Source organism: Carassius auratus, chromosome 2, assembly GCF_003368295.1.
Source record: "Carassius auratus strain Wakin chromosome 2, ASM336829v1, whole genome shotgun sequence".
Lineage (NCBI taxonomy): Eukaryota > Metazoa > Chordata > Actinopteri > Cypriniformes > Cyprinidae > Carassius > Carassius auratus.
In genome coordinates, this window is record NC_039244.1 from 8,932,040 (window position 1) to 8,950,823 (window position 18,784).

At 39.8% G+C, this 18,784-nt stretch overlaps 1 protein-coding gene across 1 annotated transcript; it reads right to left on the bottom strand.

Moving 5' to 3' along the window:
- Positions 1–4,254: 4,254 nt before the first annotated feature.
- On the bottom strand, positions 4,255–18,562 carry LOC113114924 (uncharacterized). The gene is made up of 2 exons (XM_026282038.1): positions 14,448–18,562; positions 4,255–7,139 (listed from the first exon to the last, which is right to left on the bottom strand). Exon 1 carries the CDS (start codon positions 18,472–18,474, stop codon positions 17,251–17,253), a length of 1,224 nt encoding a protein of 407 aa, XP_026137823.1. The 5' UTR covers positions 18,475–18,562; the 3' UTR covers positions 4,255–7,139; positions 14,448–17,250.
- Positions 18,563–18,784: the final 222 nt, after the last annotated feature.

Sequence of the window (18,784 nt, forward strand, 5' to 3'; positions counted from 1 at the left end):
TTTGACATGAAACACCTGAGATCAGGACAGGGATCTGAAGTTATAACTGTATTAATTTACATTTGACATGAAACACCTGAGATCAGGACAGGGATCTGAAGTTATAACTGTATTAATTTACATTTGACATGAAACACCTGAGATCAGGACAGGGATCTGAATATATAACTGTATTAATTTACATTTTACATGAAACACCTGAGATCAGGACAGGTATCTGAAGTTATAACTGTATTAATTTACATTTTACACGAAACACCTGAGAACAGGACAGGGATCTGAAGATATAACTGTATTAATTTACATTTTACATGAAACACCTGAGATCAGGACAGGTGTCTGAAGTTGTAACTGTATTTACATTTTATATGAAACACCTGAGATCAGGACAGGTATCTAAAGTTGTAACTGTATTAATGTAATTTGACATGAAACACCTGAGATCAGGACAGGTATCTGAAGTTATAACAGTGTTAATGTAATGTAATTTTAACTGTATGAATTTAATTTGACACGAAACACCTCTCGATCGCGGAAAGGTAACCTTCAGTTGTAACAGTATGAATATAATATGAAAAACACCCACAATCTCTGAGAAGTAACGCTATTTGAAGCAATTTTAGTGAACGGCTTTCCTTCCATCTGCGCATGGTCGTTGACCTATGCAAATTATCAAATAGGCCACGCCTGCCCGACGACGCAAAATTTGTTACGCTGTTCTGAAATCCCTGGAAAAAAGTGCTAGCCGGTTCCCTCGATCGAAAAGCCATGCATTTTCCCCATAGACTTTTGGAAAATCGCAAAAAATAAGATATGTGTTCAAAAAAGGGTTATGACCCTTATACATTTTGTTTATCAAGATTATATTTACAAATTACTCCAAAATTAATACATTTTAAAGCCTAAATAAAGCCGTCAGATATAAAATGCTAACGGTAGGCTATAAACTGACTTTTTATTTATTTATTTTTTTTATTAATGCCAAGGTACCAAAAATACAAATACAGATAATATCAACATCACGTGCAAAGAGGTGACATTACACGCAAAGCATCATTTATAGACATATAACAGTAAATAAATAAAACAAAACAAAAACTTTAACAAAATAAATTAAAAATATTAAATAAATGAATCGTTTTACAAGCTTTGAGATTCTTAGAAGATGAAATAGTTTGAATATACTGTTGAGCCTCTTTTTCAAAAACAATATATAAAGGATTTTGACGATTGAATTTACTACGGTGAATTTGAAATTTTGCAAATATTCCTTAATTTTATCTTTTGGTATATTAAAGAAGCCAAACAGTACATCCTTAAAAAGCAGAGAGAAACCATGGAGCACACTGCGATTGACAACACTACAGAATTCAATCCAAAATTGCTGTGTGTGAGGACAATCCCAAAATATATGTACATCTGTTTCATTAGGGTCACCACAAATACAACAGCTTGTATCGATGCCTGATTTAAATATTTTCAAAAAAACATTAGTTGGGTAAAATCTGTGTAATAATTTGAATGAGATCTCTCTAACCTTGTTTGTTATTATGTATTTCGAAGACAGATTCCATACTTTTTTCCAATCAATATGATCAACCACATTCCTCCAATAAAACACAACATAAGGAGTTGTTACAAGCTCCTTTTGAAAAAGTGATCTAATCTTAAAGTTACGTGATGAAGAAGGTAACAGAAAGCATAGCAAAGCATACAGGGATTTCAAATGGGTCTAAAGAAATAGATAAAGCGCTGGATGATCTAACAGAGTCCCTTAAAAGCATAACAGCTCCTTTAGGAATAGCATCCATGACAATGGAAAATTCTTTGGGAGTTACTGGAAAATTAAATTTACATAAACATTCTTCGTAACTTAAAAGAAAACCTTCTGAGTTAAATAACTGGGAAACAACCAGAATGTTTTTCTCAAACCAACTACTAAAAAACAAAGATTTTCTCTTATATACAATGTCTTGATTGTTCCAAATGAAGTACCGGTGAGGGGAGAAATTGTGCTTAAAGATTAATGACCATGCAAGTAATGCCTGTTTGTGAAATTTAGATAAATTGTATGGGATTCTAGCAATATTATAATTACAGATCAATAGGAAAGGGAGACCACCTAATTCCAATAGTATGTTCCTGCACAACCGGAGGACCTTAGTTTTTCCTGACAGCGCCACCTACCGTACTGGCTAATATAGCGATGGCTGCAGTTTCAGGAACGCAGTTCTAGTATCCTGTTGGTTTAGTTTGCAGTCACGTTACTTTGTATATAGCATCAATATATTAATCTCAGTAGCATTTGTTTTTAAATGTGATTTTTGATTCAAAATGCAGCAGAGTTTAATTACTAAGTGTGCTTTGAGTCACAATTTTAAATTTAAACATGAATTTACACGAAATATAAATGAAATGTCAATTTTGTAAAATTGATGTATATCAATGTTAAAACAATTGAAGAACCTTAAAAGTCTTGAATTGTCTCTTGAAAAGTCTCTTGAATTATACAGTATATTGATTCACTTCCTTAAGGTGAATTAGCTCATTATCAGGTAAGTTAAAGTTGGAATCAGCGTATCGAGTCACTAAATTACTGCCAATATTTTAAAAGTTGTTGAGAGGCAAGACAAAACACAAGAATGATTCAAGAATGTTTATTTATATACATACATACATATATATATATATATATATATATATATATATATATATTAGAGCCTGACCGATATGGGTTTTTGGGCGCCGATGCCGATATTAACTCGAAAAGAGCCGATTTATAAGCCGATATTTTGATTTTGAAAATAAACTGGATATTAGACCCATTTCCTGTAAACTGCACTTACACAACATTCAATAGCAAAATATCTGCCTGTTCTATGTATGTGGGCTGTATAAACCATTTTCCAGAATGGATTTATGTAAAAAAAAAAAAAAAAAGCCTTCGATTACAGTCTCAATGACTAAACAATTGCACATCAAAAGTATATATTTTTTAATGATCAAAAAACAGTCTGGTTTATAACCCTCGGCGACCGCCTGATATCTCAGAGCTCCGGAACTCATCCGTATCGCTGCATCATCGAAAGTCTGCTCAACTACGGTAAAGATACGCTGGAAAGTATTTTCAGCGCCGGGCTGTTTCACAAAGACACAACCGGTTACATGGATGTAAATGACCCCACAGGCCGTAACGAGGGGTTTACGAAGAGATCGCTCTACACCAGCCGAAGCAGCGAGGTGGAACTGCTAGCCCCCATACACAGCGATATATTCTTTCAAGAGAAACTTTTAATTAATGGATTGGATTTAAAATTACGGTTCATAAGGGCAAAGGATGAATTCTGTCTGATGAGGTCAGACGACGTGGCTTACAAATTACATATAGCGGCGGCGTCCCTATTTGTCAAAAAAGTTTCCTTATCACCCCCGGTGAGACTGGCTCACGCCCAGACGCTGCTCTCGACCACGGCCAAGTACCCCATCGATAGGGTCTGTCTAAAATCGTTCTCCATACCCGCCGGCTCTCGCGTTTCCAATCAAGAAAATCTGTTTCTAGGAACGCTGCCAAAGTCTATAGTTATCGGTATGGTCGATAACGACGCATTCACCGGTTCCTACGAGAAAAATCCATTCGCGTTCAAACATTTCAATCTGGAATTCCTTGCGGTCTACTTGGACGGTCAACAATTTCCCGCCAAGCCTCTACAACCTAATTTCGACGCCGGTTTGGCGGTGCGCGAATATTATCAGCTGGCGATGATGACCGGGAGACACCTTAAAGATCAACCGCTCTGTATCGGCAGGAATGATTTCCTGAACGGATACATGCTCTACGCATTTAACCTGACGCCTGACGAGGACTCCGGTCAGCACATTTCCCTCATTAAGTCCGGGAACATCAGAGTCGAAGCTCGTTTCAGACAAGCTCTGCCGAATACCGTTAATTTAATAATTTACGCCGTATTCGACAGCCTCATTGAAGTGTCTAACCGCAGACAGGTACTGATCGATGAACACGCTACAACTCACAGCTATCGTGGATAAAATAGCATGCGGGACTCATTTTCTCGGGGTTCTGCCGAGCGATCAACTACACAAAAAACCGTTGAGGATCTTACCATCGTTCTGCGTTGTTAATACCCATCCGGCTCGATTGCCGGGCCAACATTGGTAAGCCGTTTATTTAGCCCGAGATGGGACCGCTTGTTTTTTTGACAGCTTCGGCAATCCGCCCGACAGCCCCCGCTTTCCAATCAGCATCATTAACTTTCTAGACGTCAACGACGTTGACGTATTATACTCCGACAGACGCGTCCAGGATTATTCATCGGATACCTGCGGACAGCACTGTGTGTTTTTTCTATATCATCTAGCCAGAGGTCGCGACTATAACCACGTGATGAAACTATACAACGATGATTATATTAAAAATGATAAAATGGTGTCCCTCTTTGTGAAGAGTTTGAGACTGCATGTTTGTAATGATAAAATGTTATCGTGCGTTCATTGTGTGCAGACATGTTTGACGTATAAATAAAAAAGCTTAAACCATTATATTTTTCTTATCGTCTTTTATTTATTTAATCATAAGATACAAATTAATGCTCGTGCAAAATCTAAGGAGTCATTACATTTCAAGCCATTGCCGTAGGTCGATAGTCGGCGATTTAAACTGCGAGTCTTCAAAATCTGGACCCGAGGGAGGTGAATATCTTCTCCCTTTTATTTTTCTTTTATAAGGTCTAACAGACGGTGATGGGGGTTCTACGGGTTTATTCTATAGAGTTAATCGTACGTCTGACCTGTTGGCTTGGCACCGTAGAAAAAGGGATGTTTAATTCGCCAAAGGCGCGTAGAAACTCCGACCATCCCGGAGGTCTCCGTTCATCCCTAACGTTTTGCGGGGCCGTAACATTTTTTAACAAATCGACCATGTGCGAACCTTGTACGGATTTATCCCTGAACACAAACTCCCCGGATTCGTTCCACGAGCTTAGTCCTTTAGCTTTAGACATCTTGTCTAATATGTATCTGCTGTTTTTCACGCTTCTTGACAGCACGTTCTTCAGAACTTCGGCGACGACAGCCTCCTCGGCTTTACCGTCTTCGACGTTAGTGGTAGTCGGCGATTCGTCTTTATGACCGGGATCAAGATCGGGTAACGAAAGCGTTAAAACACCGCTCTAACGATCCCCTTGTTTAACGACGTTCAAAAACCTGTCCAGGGTTTGGCTGTAAAGTTTGACTTTTTCGTAAGGATTCAAATCGTCGTGGCGTAAAATATTTCTTATGGCGGTGTCCAAATCGCTCTCCACGGTCTGTTGAATGTTCTCGCGAGCATTTTCACTCTTGAGCTTATCCAGTTGATGGTGAGGGACTAAATACATCTTTTCGGCATACTCCATCCTAACGATTCGCTATCAAGCTGGTGAGAAACGTCACGGCGACGCTGAGGAGCGGTAGCAGTAACCCTCCCTTCTGGTTGAAGACTCGTTTCTTGGCCGCTATGCCGATTTTTTTTTTATCGGCTACAAATTTAATATCGACTTTTCTCTTTTTCAGTTTTTGGTACTGTTGCCTGCTCACCGGAATGATGCCGTAGAGGATGTTTAGAGCCACTTCGCAGAGCGCTATAATGAATTCGTCGGACGCCGATTGTAAAAGAAGGCGTCGTTGTTTAGGAGTGGCTTTATGTAACATTTTTTAACACCGGCAGATGCTTACAAAGCCTGGCGGACATGGTGATCACGCTCTTCTTTTTTTAGGGATATAAACCCGAAAAAACGGTCTGAAAGCAATCCTGTTCTGAGACGGTACTGCTCCGGAGTTTTCACTTTATAGTCTATCATTAGATAGCTGAAAGGTCGGTCGACCGCGTTGTGATAACACTCCATAAAGTATTTTGTGTTTCCGGGGTACATTTGACGACCTAGCATCGCCACTTGATGGAGGTCCCGAGGATTTTTAAACAGGATCATTTAATTGGCGTTTAAGCTGATGGTTCGACTCGACTTTCCCTGCGCGAATAAATTTTGCACTATGTAAATAGAACTGAGATTACGATGGTGACAGTATTGAGTGAACACGCGCTGCAGTTCGACGTTAGCGCTAGCTTGTTCCATGAGATCGTCGACGACGAGAAGGTTGGCGGTGGTAACAGGCAGTAAATCATCATCATTCAGACTCTGGGGTATTCCCTGTATAATATATATTTAATGTCATACAATTGAAGTAAATCATCGTACAAAGTTTGCCAACAATCTTACAACCAAACAATGTTTTCAATTTTCTTCGAAATTATATTCAAACCTTTTTCCAACTAAAGTTTCACAAAATAAGACTTTCCAGAATTGGACGGTCCAGATACAACGCAGCTGAAAGGGTGTTGAAGTCTGAAATCAAAATCGGACACAACCTGAGACCCTCTGTGCATCGCCATCTGATCAGTAGCCGTAAGGAAGCGTGGTATAATCGCTTAAAAGCCGACGTTTATCGCAGACGACCTTAAACCTTTTAACGACTGATTTGTTTTGTAATGTTAAAGTCTTTTTATCCCTCACAATGTTTTCCATCTGAGCCAGGATGTATTTGGATCTATCGTGAGACGTCACATAGCTGTCAACCAGACCAATCAGGGATTCGAGACAGATAGCTTTGGATTTTTTAGCATTCAGAGTTATGCCCTTAGCTTTCATGGAGACTTTACCTTTGACCGTCTCGAAAGCGTATGATTTGGGACCACTGGCACAGAAGGTCGTTATATGATCGTCGGGGTCCAATTCGCTCGTCAGCTCCCCTAAATGATCACCAAAAGGAGGCTCCCAGTCGCCGTCCCTAGACACGAATATGACGCTGTCGGTGTCAGAGTATAGCCATCGTACGCCTAGTCTATCCATCACTTCCTACGATTCCAGTCGGGCGTGCGCTGTAGTGAAAGCGCCTACAAAAACATTGATGTCGCGCGCCTTGCAAACATTGTCCTTGTCGGGTTTATGCTGGACTAGAGCTACGTCGTCTGAGACGAATGAGAAATAGGACAAGGTGTCGGTGTTGCCAAAAACGATTCTGGTGAAATCTTCGGGCTCGCGCACCAGAATCGTTTGAGGTAAGTTCGGTCTTAAAGAGAAGCGTCCCCACTGTAAGGACGAAAGAACCTGAGATACTTCGATCTCCTGAGAAACAGACAATACAAACACACGGGCATCTTCGAGACACCCCACAGAGTGGAGGAGCAGGAGACCTCCTCCCCTTCTGGCCATTTGTTTCATTTCAAATCCCTTCACCCATTCTTCCTTCTACTCAGTCTGCTCAAAATGATTACATGAAAATGTCAATGCAAGTGAACTAACACTCATGTCTAGTATCATTGGAAATGTCTCAGTGCAACTGGTACAATGGTCTCACTCTCACAAAAGTAGATTAGAAGATAATACAGATCTGAAGAGTCAGGAGATATCTTGATTACTGTGATGGGAGTGCCCTTTCCTAGGGTCCTCTATGTAAATTACCCCCTGTTCCCATTGAGTTGTAAAACCACCCAGGCTTGGGACCTGAGGTAATGCAAATTCCAATTGTTAGTTTCTGTCTTCATCTCGGGGGATGTTTGTCTTGGTCTGAGGTATTTAAAGGATTGCAGCAAAAGGATCAGGGCGATTTCTGTAGCCAGAAAGCCCGTAGTGTGTTGTGTGTCTCTTCACTTCATACTATGTATTTTCTAAGGTCAGGTATGCATATTTTACTTTTAGATTCATCTTTGAGAATTTGATGTTTTGTATTGATATGATTTGATGTGTTTCAATTGGATATGTAATTGGCAAAATACATATCTACCTGACTGTAAATAAATTGTTACATTTTGATTCTATTCTGTCTTACTCTGTAATTATTGACTAGTAGATTACGTTGTATCCTTGTTAGCAACATGAGCACCCGAATGAATGAGTTAATATAAAAATAGAGTTAACTAGAATAATCAAATGTCAGAAGAATATTAATTAAAAAGGCATACAACCAATTTGCAATTCAACCTAAATTCGAGGTCATACTAAAATGGAGTCAGATTAAATAATAAAATGGAGTCAGATTTGAGTTTAACCTAAAATGAATAACTATACGCGCTGAAAGACAGAACACACAGGAAACCTTCATCCAGCACCGGATACCTTCCTTGGGCCGGGTGTCTGGACCTTACAAAGTGGTGACCCCGCCGACGTGATCTCCCTAATTATGCGAGTGACGTCTTTCCAGCGCTAATTTCAATTTGATTCTCTCTGAAGATATAAGGTTTGAGCTTATTCCCTGTCTACAACTGCTGCGGTAAGTTCATTTCTTTTTCTTATTAGAAGTGTTGAGGGAAAGCTTTTTGCATTTCACATACAGACACATTTTTAGAACGGGTCGACATACCCATTGTTAGACCGGAGACCGTAGAAATCCGGTGGGGGGAGAATTAACCGGGAAACATGGCTTTTCAGGGACAATACAGTGACAGTGTAGATCAGGAGATCATGGAAATTCAGGCATTACAAATAAAAGACACACTTCTTAGTTTAAACGATAAAGGATTCAATCTTAAATGGAAAAACAACGAAATTGTAGCTTGGTTTTTGGCCGAGGGCAAAAAAAATGGCATCTAAATCGAAATATAAGAATATCCCAACTGCTATCGTCTACCTGCTTCGTAAAAATGACCTCGAGACAATAGCTGAAAACAAACGAACAATAACAAGCATCAAAGAAATTGAAAAAGGGCGCTCTGAAGAATTGCAAAAACTAAGAGCACAGGTCGAGGCATTTACATTCGAAAGACAAGGTTGGGCAAGACAGAGTGAGATGATGTCAAGAAAACTCGAAGGGCTTCAAAAGAAACTCCAAACCGGCAATAATTATATATCAGCTCTTGAAGACTGCTGTAATAATGCAGGCTTCCCAGTGGCTGCAGTTAAGCAAGCGGCAGTGCATGAAACCTTTGATTATGAAAGAAACAGCGATAGTGACGATGATGATGTTGCCGCATTAGATTCTCAGAGAAACCGAGATCCCGTTCAGAGACACGGAGAACAAAATCAGCGAAGTCCGATTAAAACCAGAGCAAAATCCAGCGAAAAACCCTCCAAATCAGTTAAAATTGCTGTACTCAAAACCATAACAAATACAAACGATGAAATAACCACGATTAGCCGCCCATTAACATGCGAAGAGTGTACAACACACAAACAGATTGTGGGAATGATGCCCAGAAGAGGGCCATTCCAACCCTATTGGGAAACACCGATGCTACAAGCCACAGTGTATAAATTGGAAACTAGGGATGTATGGCAAATCGCACTCTTAACCATTCCTGAAGAACTCCGATCTAAATTAACCCCTCAAATGAAATCTGGAGACATAATCAAGCGAAACAATAACGAAACTGACGAAAGTATCTTTGAACGATTAAAACAGGCATTGCTAGATATAAGGGGTCCAACAAGTGCAGATTGGAGCAGGATACTACAAATTAAGCAGGAAAGCAATGAACCGTTTGAAACATTCGCCGAACGTCTGTGGACGACATACAAAGAATATTCCGGTCTAGAAAATGCAAGCCGTGATCACGAACCATTGTTACAACTCATAAAGAACAATGCTGGCACTCCAGTCCAAAATGCTTTGTTAAACGGAGCAGATTCAGCCGAAAACACATTCAGAGCGATTGTAGATTGGGGTTCAAGGATAGAAAACAGATGGAAATCAAAGCCCCAAACCACTGCATCTGCACAGTGGATGACAGAAGGGAATTATTCTAAAAGCAATGGGGCTGAAAAGCATGTCCACTTCTTGGAGGAGGTGACTTGCTGTGATGAATCTAGAACTTTTAGTTCAGAGGAAGCCTGTTCCACTGCTCAAGATAGTGTGCCGATTTCAGTTCTTAAGGAGATGCAGCACCATAATAGCGCAGAGTCGTGGACCAGTGCGCAAGGTGTAAAAAAAGCATTAGAGATTCATAAAAATCCTCAAACTTCAGGAGAACACAGCAAACAAACCTGTGGCAAAGATAGCAGGTTTTGTTCTTCCTGTCAGAAAATAGGCCATACAGAGGAAAAATGCTGGTCACTGGGAAGGAGTAGACCTCCACCTTATTTTCAGAAACGTAAGATATCACTTTCTAAAGGAAAAGATCAGGGGTTGACATGTAACAAGTCTACCTCAGGTAACACTCTTAGTGAGTTGACTGCATTGTTAATGCAAGGCCTTCAGCTACTGACTTCACTTACTAGTGGGTTAGCAGTTTAATAGCAATGAGTTTAATATGGAAACATCCAAATTTCAATAATCCTGCTTGCATTTTCAAATTTATAATTGTGCTGAACATTGTGAGCATAGAAAACACATTATAGTTGTTTGTGCTACTAAATGTACACATAGCTTAGTTTAGTTTATTCTTTAAAAAACACATGACTGCTTTACTGTAAGTGTGTAAACACTTAGGTTTAAGGTTGTAGATGCTACATGCATTCTAGACCATGTGTCTTGTGTAAAATTGGAATAACTTTAATACTGGAATTGCATCGCAATTTCAAGTTACATGTGTGTCTGTGTTGAATTTGTTTGTCTCCTGAGTGGTACACTCTGCTATTTTCTGTATAGCTGCAGTTAAACCATGTAGAGGAGCATAGAATAGCCACGTGGCCACAGTGTGATTTCATAAATGTCTTAATGAAAATGCTCTCCTCACATGTGAGAACTTAAACCATGTGGCAGATTGATTTGCTTCACAGTGCCAAAAGGGAGGAAGTGTGATTTCATTTCAATAGTGTGGCACAAGCGATAGCAAACCAATTCATCCTTCACTGAGGAGCACCAACTAAAAATTTGATCTGATCAGAGAGAATGGCTAACATTATTTGGAAATGGAAACTCCGAATTTGCAGCTAATCTTGTAATAATAAAAACATTTTATGGAAGTATTTTGAGCCAGATCTCACCTCACACTTGCTCTTAGAGGCTATTACCTGTTACAGCAACAGGACCAAATTTACATAACAATTGTAAAACTTCCTTTCCTTTGTTTGGAGCATGACAGCATTTACACAAAGCCACAGTCGTATACAGCCACAAAACACCATTTGATCTTTTAATCTTTTAAATTGACTTGAAAAATAATGAGAGGGGGGTGTAAAATACAAGAAGTTCTTATGTGCCACAGAGATCTGCATGTGTGAACAACACCATAAAACAACAATTGTCAAACAGACAACACCAAAACAGGTGAACACATTTCTGCCCACAGATCTGACTGTAATGAGAGCAACAGCAACTAAAGCCATGGACATTGGTCCATTGGAATGCATGATGACATGGGTGATAAAAACACCAATTAATCTAGAAAATGTCCCCAGTAGAACTGGGGTCTCCAATGCTCATGACACAGCAGACTGTGAGGGCTCTACTGCAAGAGCAGCATCAGGTGTTACACACTCAGACTGCACTGAAACAGGAGCAGTAATTCAGATCTGACCAACCGAACTCCGTTTCATGTGACATCTGGATTAAAACTGCAGTACATGAGGATGAATGTAGTTAAAGTAATTCCACATGCCAGAGCACTAAACTGATGAAAAGTTCAAAATTAACTGTGGTTATCTTTGTATCTTTTTCTGTCTCAGGTTGACCACTGCAATTCTTTGGAGGACAGATACCAGGAGGGTGTCTTGTCCCCTCTGCACCAAGCCAGGACAACAGAATTGTTACATAACCTGAAATGCGGGAGATGAATGTGAAGACACTTGAAGGGGCCATTCACACCTCACAGGAGAACATCACCACACAAATATCTACATGGCCTCCCGGATTAGAACCGGAACAAAATTTTTGCAACACAGATTGCTATAGATTAGAATCCATTCATCTCCCAGACATGACCATAGAACATACATTTCACCCATTGCATCATCACCTCACCTAGACTATCCAGTCTGTACACTACAATCAGAAGACAATGATGGCTTAGATCACAAACGTGGTACTCCACTAAAGATCTAATGTCCATCATCACACTGACAGAACCACATAGCCTCACACACACAGGACAATAGAATTAATTACATTGCCAAAAGATATAAAATATCTACTATTTGCAACTGTCTAAAAAACTAATGGAACACTGTAACACATTTGTACGACAAGTCACAGATCGATGGTGCAAATTTTTTAACACAGAGGCAGACAAGCCTTTACAATTTTACATTTTGAATATTTTAGATTGTTATTAGGATGGTTGACAAGCCAGAGGGCCCCTGGTTTCCCAACACATCACTAATGACAATAAACATTATTAAAATGATCAAATATGATGTGCCTGCACTTCATCTCTATCAAATCAATCATAAAATTTGAAACTTTACCAAACCATCAACTGTGACTTAACCTTTATATCAGATACCCACTCACACACACACACACACACACACACACACACACGCACACGCACACACACACACACACACACACACACCTGTTACAAGGAATTTAGGATTTACATTGTAGAAAAATGTTTTAATTGTGTTCTAAGTCACTTCTTTAAAACCTTACATCTTCTAAAGTGACTTTAAATAGAAAATTCCTGAATTAACAGTGTGATTATTGTATATACCTTCATAATTGTGTTTGAATATTATTCTTATAGTAATTATATGACGTTTATTGATGCATACCTCTAAATTAATGCTCAAGTTATACTGATATATATTCATACCAAAATTTATGTTTACATAGGACCACTTTTAACATCAGATGTACCACTTGCACTGGCTGACATGAATTCATCAGGTTTCTTTTTTGTTTTATTGCTCTTATGTTAACTTATGACGTTTCTATCTTAATCCATGGGTGATGAAATGAAGCTGATCAGAATTCAGTCATTGAATGGCCACTAAGATGCTTTTCAGGTGTCCCACACAAATCAAGGAGCAAGGAGAACACCTTCACCTACTGAAGTCTGCTTAAAAAACTGCACCGCTGGAGGTGAGAGGATTCACGAAGATGGGTCAGACTACCGTCCTAGAGAAGGTGCCATAAGGAGCAGAGGTTTCTCCACAAAGGAAAGACACGTTAACTGAACAAGTTGTAAAGGCTCAGATTGACCCACTTAACTGTGCTCACATGCTGAGCTCAACCACAGGTAGAAACCCTGGAGACATTCATCCACCTGCCAAACTCAAGCAACACACACATACTGAGACTGAGTGTTCTGCAGATGAATACAGCCCTCAGAAGGTTTCTAAAGCTGCTTACATCACAAAGACAATTTTGAGATAACATCTGAAAGATAAACAATCATCTAACGGTGACCCCATTGGATTCATCTGAATGTGACCCATTGGGGGTCAAACGGAGGAACTGTAAGGACGAAAGAACCTGAGATACTTTGATCTCCTGAGAAACAGACAATACAAACATACACGGGTATCTTCGAGACACCCCACAGAGTGGAGGAGCAGGAGACCTCCTCCCCTTCTGGCCATTTGTTTCATTTCAAATCCCTTCACCCATTCTTCCTTCTACTCAGTCTGCTCAAAATGATTACATGAAAATGTAAATGCAAGTGAACTAACACTCATGTGTAGTATCATTGGAAATGTCTCAGTGCAACTGGTACAATGGTCTCACTCTCACAAAAGTAGATTAGAAGATAATACAGATCTGAAGAGTCAGGAGATATCTTGATTACTGTGATGGGAGTGCCCTTTCCTAGGGTCCTCTATGTAAATTACCCCCTGTTCCCATTGAGTTGTAAAACCACCCAGGCTTGGGACCTGAGGTAATGCAAATTCCAATTGTTAGTTTCTGTCTTCATCTCGGGGGATGTTTGTCTTGGTCTGAGGTATTTAAAGGATTGCAGCAAAAGGATCAGGGCGATTTGTGTAGAAAGCCCGTAGTGTGTTGTGTGTCTCTTCACTTCATACTATGTATTTTCTAAGGTCAGGTATGCATATTTTACTTTTAGATTCATCTTTGAGAATTTGATGTTTTGTATTGATATGATTTGATGTGTTTCAATTGGATATGTAATTGGCAAAATGCATATCTACCTGACTGTAAATAAATTGTTACATTTTGATTTTATTCTGTCTTGCTCTGTAATTATTGACTAGTAGATTAAGTTGTATCCTTGTTAGCAACATGAGCACCCGAATGAATGAGTTAATATAAAAATAGAGTTAACTAGAATAATCAAATGTCAGAAGAATATTAATTAAAAAGGCATACAACCAATTTGCATTTCAACCTAAATTCGAGGTCATACTAAAATGGAGTCAGATTAAATAATAAAATGGAGTCAGATTTGAGTTTAACCTAAAATGAATAACTCTACGCGCTCAAAGACAGAACATGCAGGAAACCTTCATCCAGCACCAGATACCTTCCTTGGGCCGGGTGCCTGGACCTTACAAAGTGGTGACCAAACTATTCAGAATTAGTTTAGTGATCGCCCTTTGGGCGGCGTTGTACTTGATTTTTTCCGGGTCGAGTTGAATACCCTCTTTTTCAAAATAGTCACGAATGTAAGCCTCTTTCTCCGCATCCGTGACGACGTTCGGAGGGTAGCCCGAAGCTTGTTGTTTCAAACATAAGAAGGTTTTTACGTATTCGGCAAACAACGTGTCTGACCGTTGTGGAAAATGCCAAACATTGTCTATCTTGGCTACCACATAGCCCTTCTCGATGGCTTTTAAAAGCTCGATACTGACCCAACAGCCCGAGAGCGATCTTTCCTGGTCCGTGTGGGTACAGCTCGAGGTCTGGTTTTGGTCTTGAGAGCAGGTTCTACATAGCGGAAAAGTCAGTTTTCCGTTCGAGCGGAAAGTAAGTTGTACTTCCTTTCCGCAGTAAGTTGCGGGGAGGGTACACGGTGGATTTGATAAGTCCGTAATAATTTTCAATCGGTTCGAAATCTACAAAAATGATTTCGGGGTCTCCGATCGGGTAGCTTTTCCTGGCCTGACAGAAAGGTTACAGACTGGTGAAATCCAGATATGTTATTTTCTCATCGCCGCTCACTTTGTGGTATAGCTTATAGGAGTTGGTGCGACCTCCAAAGAGCGTTTCGCGCGGATTCAATCTCTCAGAGGCGGAATAATCGGCCATAAATTCTATCACGGAGGGATCAGTCTTTTTCATCCGATTCCATTTTTTATATACTTGAGCCATTGGATCGAACCGCTTGAGTAGGACTTATTCTGATGGATGTACGCCTTGTTATGCGTCAGGGCGAGCATGTTTCTGGCGAGATAATGTGTTTTGAAGACCCCCATTGCGCAGCTGGCGATCGTCGTGAACCCAAAAGGGTCGAGTTGGGTGCAGTGTAGGAATGACGCCCTGTGCTTCATGCAACCTTCACGCAATAACACGACGTCGTTAACGCCGTAGTCGTACAGTTCTTTCCTGAAGTTAAAGAGCTCGCCCTTGACCGTGCTGTACCACGCGTCAAACTTTTCTTGGTCTTTATCCGACATGTTCTCGTAGTTGTAGAACTTTTTGTCAGGGTACGGTCCGACGTAGTTCTCATTTTCCACCCTGTTGAAAAGATGGGGGAAATAGCCTTTTTCAGTCGTCGTCAAGTCTAACGCCGCGGGCATTTTGGCGAGAGCGAATGGGAAAAAGCTATCGATGTATCGTTGGGCAAATGCGTCGTCGTACATCAGGAGTAGTTTGCACCCTTGCATTATGACCTCGAGCACGATCCCCGCTTTGCAAAAATACTCCAGAATGAGAAAGGCGTCAAATCTGGAGGCATAATGAGCGATGAAGCATTAGCCTTTGTATCGGGGTTGTCTGAAGCGTTTGATTAGCTTAGCGATGCAGTCCGTGCCGTAGGCGGTACATTTCTGACCTTTGAATGTCATGGCAGGAGTTCCTCAAGGATCCGTGTTAGGGCCTCTTTTATTTACTATCTACATAAACAGTATTGACCATGGTAATCAAGACGTTAATTTACATTTTTACGCAAATGACACTGTTATGTATTGTGGTGCACCTTCAAAACAGCAAGCCTTGATTCAAGCAGCATTTGATGTTTTTCAGTCACGGCTTCATACACTAAAACTTGTTCTGAATGCTGATAAAACTAAAATCATGTTATTCTCAAGCTCGAAAAAAGCCGGTAGACAATCTAATTCCTCTTCAGACTTTGCAAGGTAATGTGATTGAGTTAGTGAAAGATTATAAATATCTTGGTATCACTATCGATGATAAATTATCTTTTGGGTCTCATATAACTAAATTAACAAAACAGTTAAAAGTAAAGCTTGGGTTTTATTTTAGAAATAAGTTCTGTTTTTCATTTAATGTAAGAAAGAGGTTAGTTTCTGCTACTTTCCTGCCTGTACTCGATTATGGTGATGTGGTTTATCAATTTGCTTCTTCTCAGCTTCTTTCTTCTTTGGATGCTGTTTATCACAGCGCTTTAAGATTTATATCAGATAGTAAACCTTTAACTCATCATTGTATATTGTATAATAGAGTATCCTGGCCATCTTTGTCTATTAGAAGGAAAATTCATTTTTACTTAATCATTTATAAAACTATTCTGGGGTTGTTGCCTTCATATTTAGGTTGTCTAATTCAAAAGAAAAGTGTTGGGAAATATTCCCTCCGGTCTGATAATTGTTTTACTCTCTCTGTCCCATTTGTGAGAACTGAATTGGGAAAAAGGGCTTTTTTGTACGCAGCTCCATTTGAATGGAATTTACTCCAAACAAAATTGAAATTACAAACTTTGTTGCCTATGGAACATTTTAAATCTATTATTCGGTCATTCGAAGAAGACTCATTGATTTGCAATTGTTTTTAAGTGTTTTAAATTGTACATTTGTTGTTTTAATCTGTAAGTGTGACTGTAACTGCTGTCCATTCTTGGCCAGGACTCTCCTATGAAAGAGATTTTAATCTCAGAGAGATTTTCCTGGTTAAATAAAGGTCAAATAAAAATAAAAAAAATGGCACAAACAAAATTAGCCTCGTGGCGTCCGTTTTTGAAAGCGTTTCAAAATCATAAAAAATATATTTCTCACACGGTTCCTTGAGCTCTAGAGGTTGTATGAAACATTGATGTGCTCCATCGTCCGTCAGAGGCTCTCGACAATGCATACATTTGTCTGGTGAGCATATGTGTTTGGTTTTCTCGTTGCCCGGTTTAACGCTGTAACGTCTGCAGTATTTGATCATATCACAGGCGGGGTATTCCTGACCGGGAGGTGTTTTTTTTTAATGCATTTCGAAACAATAAGCCGATTTACAGTAACGCAAACAATCGGGGCAATGTATGATTCTCGCTTGGAACCTGTAACATTCCGCGTCGAAACAGATGTTGCAGGCGTGCTTACATCGATGGTGTCTAGGGTTGGTGTAGGATTTGTAGCAAAATGGACACACATATGTTGAACCGAGGAACGCATTCAAACATCTGTGAAATATGACGATTTTAATGTCTAGCGCTCGTTCAAACGAGGCTATGTCGCAGAGACCGATTGGGTCTTGGATTGAGAAGCCGACGCTGTTTTGGATGACGGTAGTCAGTTTTTCTAAATCGCTCTCAGGGTGTTGGGGGTTAAGAAAACGGGCGAGGCAGATGGAGAAGCACAAATTATTTGAAATATTGATCGGGCAAAATAAGCTCGTCTTTTTCCTTTTGATCACCTCATCAACAGCCAAGTCCGTGAGTTTCCGACGTCGACCGCCGCCTTGTCTGTTCATGGCTAGGGAAGCTTCAAATTCTACGGTTTGGTCAGATAGTAACCGGTCGTTGCTCTGTAAAACTTTTTCAATTTGATCCATAAACCCAATCACATTGTAATTATTACTATGGGTTAAAATCCCACTAACGGGCATCTGTAAACTGGGAGCCATCAATGTGATATTGATCACCGGAGAATTTGTGTCAAATTCCCTAGCGAAATTCACAATTCCAGTAAGCATGTTGTGTAAGCGGGCGTGGTAAGAGGCCAAATCTGTAGAGTTAATCTCTCTCATATTCGTAGTCCTTCTCAATGTCACGCTATTGAAACGAGGTTGTGGTAAAGCATGATATCCGTTAACGTCCCCACCCTCGCGAATCAACCTGTCAACGTCTGTACGGCTTAATCGAGTCTGTGTAGTAGGGTCGACGTTACCTGATACGGACGGTTGCGGAGTATCATTACCGGCGGGGTGGTCTGTGTTGTCAGGATCAGCCTCGGTACATGCCGCCGGTGGGTTGTTTAAAACACCGCCGTGTTGTACAACGGGATCGGTGTCTAGGCTTAGCAGAGGATTGAACAAATTCATATTTGGATTTACGTCTAATTCAAAAAGATCCAAAGTAGGAGGGGATTCTTGATTAAACAAATACTGTTCTAAAGAGTCCGGAAGTAAACTTAGAATTTCGATCTCGTCCGGCGTCAGTTCTGTGGAGGATTGGTCTGATTGAAGTAAGTCGTCTGAACCGTCCATTTTTAGATTTCAGACCAAAAACACGTATTATTACAAAATCATAGAGTTAAAACAAGCATACATGAACTATAATACATTTCATAGAGTAAAAAAAAAGCATACATGAACTATTACACATTTCATATAGTAGAAAAAATCATAAATGAAGTATTACAAAATCAGAATATAAAAGCATATATGACAAAATCAGAGTATAAACGCAGATATCGGATTATATGTAAATCAAAGTATAAAACGCATACATGGAATATTTATACAATCATAGCTGACGTGAGATATAAGAATTACTTGAAATATCAGATTATATGTA

What these genes read in the sequence shown, in the direction of transcription:
- LOC113114924 (XM_026282038.1), bottom strand. Translation starts at nt 18,474, where the DNA reads ATGGACGGTTCAGACGACTTACTTCAATCAGACCAATCCTCCACAGAA.